This window comes from Mus caroli, chromosome 2, assembly GCF_900094665.2.
Source record: "Mus caroli chromosome 2, CAROLI_EIJ_v1.1, whole genome shotgun sequence".
In the NCBI taxonomy this organism is placed as follows: Eukaryota; Metazoa; Chordata; class Mammalia; order Rodentia; family Muridae; genus Mus; species Mus caroli.
Window position 1 is genome coordinate 148,318,347 of NC_034571.1, and position 3,813 is coordinate 148,322,159.

Consider the following 3,813-nt stretch of genomic DNA (forward strand, 5'->3'; position numbering starts at 1 on the left):
TCTGTAGACCAGGCTGGCCTCGAACTCAGAAATCCGCCTGCCTCTGCCTCCCGAGTGCTGGGATTAAAGGCGTGCGCCACCACGCCCGGCCCCATTGTAGTTTTTACCGACATCTCACCCAAAGCTAATGACTGATAGCTACATCATTTTTTTCTGATAGGGTCTTGCTATGTAGCTCAGGCTGTCCTAGAATTTATTGTGTAGGCCAGGCTAGCTTCAGACTCCTCCTCCCCCTGCCCCTTGAGTGCCGAGTTTACCAGCATGCACCACAAGCAGCTCTCCATTAGCCTCCTCACTTTTATTATTTTCAATGTATTTTATTATTGTGTATATGTTTGTGTATGTGTTCATGATGGGGCTCTTACAGAGGTCAGAGGACAGCTCTGTGGCGTCCATTCTCTCTTTCCACCTTCCCATGGGCTCTGGGGAATGAATCCTGGTAATCAGGCTTGTGTGGCAAGCACCTTTACCTGTTGAGCTATCATTCTGGCCTTCTTTTGCGTTTTTGAGACAGGGTCTCATTATATAGCCCAGACCACTCTCCAATTCACTGTAGGGCCCAGAGCTACTCACAAATTCACAGCCATCCCTCGTGCATGTGTGTTTTAGTTAGGACTGAAATTACAGGCATGCATCACTCTCCCTGTTTTAGCCGTGCTACTATAGGGTGTAAAACAAAAGTTAACTTCAATCTACTTTATTAGATTCACTATATCAAAATTACTTCAACACAGCCCCAGCTATACAGAGAAACTCCGTCTCGAAAAACAAAAACAAAAAAAACAAAAAAACAAAAAAAAATTACTTCAACACATTATCCATGTGAAAATAATTCCCGTTGCTTTGTGGTTGTAAGTCTGACTCACACTGGCCACATTTTGGGCACTTACTAACCCACTTGTGGCTCCTGGTCATGGCAGCAGGGCAGCACAGACTTTAGGGACCAAGTTGGTAGGAAGGCAAAGGAGGTGGAGAAATGTGAGGAGCGGAGCCAGGGTGCAGAGCAGGTGGTTAGGGTTTGGAAGGAGCAGTGGAAACATCCCTTCAGCACGGACGGAGGGCAGAGGCCAGGAGGGGCCCTGGAACGCAGCTTCTGTGTTTGCCCTTCAGTGACGAAGACCTGTGCCAGAGTTTCCTGAAGGAAAACGACTATATTGTCTTTCGGAAGGATCTGCTGCGGTTACTGGTGGAGCCCCTCAACAAGCCACCATTCATCCCAGTCCAGACCAAGAAGAAAGAGATTTACAACCATAAGTCTTTGTTCCTGGATCTGTGCAACCTTGAAAAGAAGAAGGTGAAGCAACACTATCCCATTTTTCTGGCGCCCCAGAAATACCTGCCCCCCTTGAGGGTTGTCCAAGCCATCTCAGCACCCCGGCACAAAATCCAAGAACTCCTGCCTCAATATAAGAATGCAGGGGTCCTTATTTAGAATGAATAAAGTAGGTTCAGATTAGCTTCTCTGTTCTCTGCGTGACCCCCATGGGAGTTGCAGGCGTAGGTGAGGAAGATAGAGAGGCATGGCCCCCCTTGACACTTGGGACAGGAATGAGGAGATAGATGCCCAGGTGGCTGGGGTGGGTCTATTACTGGGGAACTAGTATGACCATTCCCCATCTAGATGGAGCTCCTTCACCCCAATCAGTGGATGCTATGTCAGGAACCAAGGCAGGCCAACTGGCACCAGCCCCACACTGTGTAAGAAAATCAAGAAACCTAATATTTTAGAGTATTCCTACTGGGATTTTTTTTTTTTTAAGCATGAGAAACCAATTGAAAATATTTTAAAGAAAACACAAATGGAGCATGTTCGGCCTGCAAGCTGTGGGTGAGGCCTCTCTGGTTGAATGGCAAGGTTGACATCCTAGGATGACACAGGCCCACCAGAGACAAGCAGGCAGTAGAGACAGTTTGGGAAGACTCCTTGCCCCCCCCCCCCCGGTACTCCTTATTTTGGGGCACCTGTTCCCAGATAACCTCAACACTACAGATTAATCGCCATGCCACCTCTCCACATGAGCACTTCAAGGCCTGAAAGTGGTCACGAGAGCACAGGAGTCCTCTCACGCCCCCGGAGTTAAGGCCACGCACACTCATCTGCAACCTAGCAAGAAAAGGCCTAGGCCCTGGCCTTTGAGTCAGGAGCCCTGGGGAGCCTGGCTCTGTTCCTCCCTGAGGCCCCTTGGGTAACATGAGTCAGTCTAGGCAGTGAAGTGCTTGTGCTAAGAACCATTTTCTTGTGCATTCAACAGGAGAAACAGGATTTTTTTTTTTTTCCCTCAGAAGAGAGGGTAGATATTATACAGAAATAGACTTAAGGGTTTTGACCTCTCCAGTAACTTTAGAGTCAAGAGATCAGGAACACTGAAGCAGGGGGAGGTAGCATATACCTGTAATCTTTCATTGGGGAAGAAGGTCAGGAGGGACAGGAGTGTCGTTTTGTCATTAACTTGACACAGCTGGGAAGAGGGACCTTCAGCTGAAGACCTGCCTTGATTGACTGGCCTTCAGTCGTTTTCTTTCTCTCTCTCTCTCTTTCTCTTCCTTCCTTCCTTCCTTCCTTCCTTCCTTCCTTCCTTCCTTCCTTCCTTCCTTCCTTCCTTCCTCCCTCCCTCCCTCCCTCCCTCCCTCNCTCTCTCTCTCTCTCTCTCTCTTTTTGTTTGTTTGTTTGTTTTGGTTTTGGGTTTGTTTTTTGATTTTGTTTTTTCGAGACAGGGTTTCTCTGTATAGCCCTGGCTGTCCTGGAACTCACTCTGTAGACCAGGCTGGCCTCCAACTCAGAAATCCTCCTGCCTCTGCCTCCCGAGTGCCGGGATTAAAGGCGTGCGCCACCACTGCCCGGTGGAACATTTTCTTGATTGTTAGTTGATATGAGGGTCTAGCCCATGGTGTGTATTGCTGTCCCTGGGCCTGTGGGCTTGGGCTATATAAAAAGGGTATTTGACCATGCTGAGCCTGAAAGCAGCATTTCTCTATGATCTCTGCTTCAATTCCTGCCTTGGTTCTCGCCTTTGGTGTTCCTGGACGATGGGCTGTAACCTCAAAGCCAAGTAAGCTCTCTATTTCCTCAAGCTGTTTACAGTCATGCTGCCAAACTAAGACAAGGATTTCACAGTCCTGCACAGTGACTTGGAGGACAGCCTGGCTTGCATGAGACCCTGTCAATGTAAAACATCAGCTTCCTGCAGAGCAGGCTGTGACCTACAGCGACCAGGTACCACTGTGTGGGGGCCTAGGGAACTGGGGTGCCTTACTAGGGAGGGAACTGGGGTGCCTTACTAGGGGTCTCTTTGGGTTAGCAGTTAGTGGCTCAGAAGTGGAGAGGCTGAAGCAAGAGGCTCACAAGTCTGAGGCTGCCTCATTCGTGGGATCTGAGCTTTTGGGGCAGATACTCTGAGGAAGCCAAGAGGAGGATGAGGATGTCTGTGTTTTTCTCTAGTCAAGGGCTCTGTAGCCAATATACAGAGCCAGAGGATGCTTAGGCTTTGTAGGCCCTATGGTTCCTCTTACAGAGTCAGCTTTACCTCAGGGAAGAGACGTAGAAAATATGTAAACAAGAGACCATGGCCGGTAAAGACCAAGTAGGTGGTAATTTGGACCTGACCCACAGGCCATAGTTTGCTGCTTTCCACAAACGTACCTGGGGCCCTTGAAGGTTCTTGAACAGATGTAATAACTTGGCTAGAGAAAAGGAGGGCTCCTAAGAACGGAGCATCCCACAGTACAGCCATCTTGCTAAATATCAGTTTGTGGAATCCAATGACCCCCCCCCCACCTCCCTGCTGGCTTCTGCCAGCTCTTTCCCATTGGACT

At 48.9% G+C, this 3,813-nt stretch overlaps 1 protein-coding gene across 1 annotated transcript in view; it reads left to right on the forward strand.

Moving 5' to 3' along the window:
- Positions 1–1,456, forward strand: part of Cnbd2 (cyclic nucleotide binding domain containing 2) — a 58,217-nt gene extending 56,761 nt beyond the window's left edge. The window contains exon 13 of the mRNA XM_021156614.2: positions 1,111–1,456. Within this exon, the coding sequence (XP_021012273.1) occupies positions 1,111–1,432 (322 nt within the window). The 3' untranslated portion in view covers positions 1,433–1,456. The remainder of the gene's footprint in view (positions 1–1,110) is intronic.
- Positions 1,457–3,813: the final 2,357 nt, after the last annotated feature.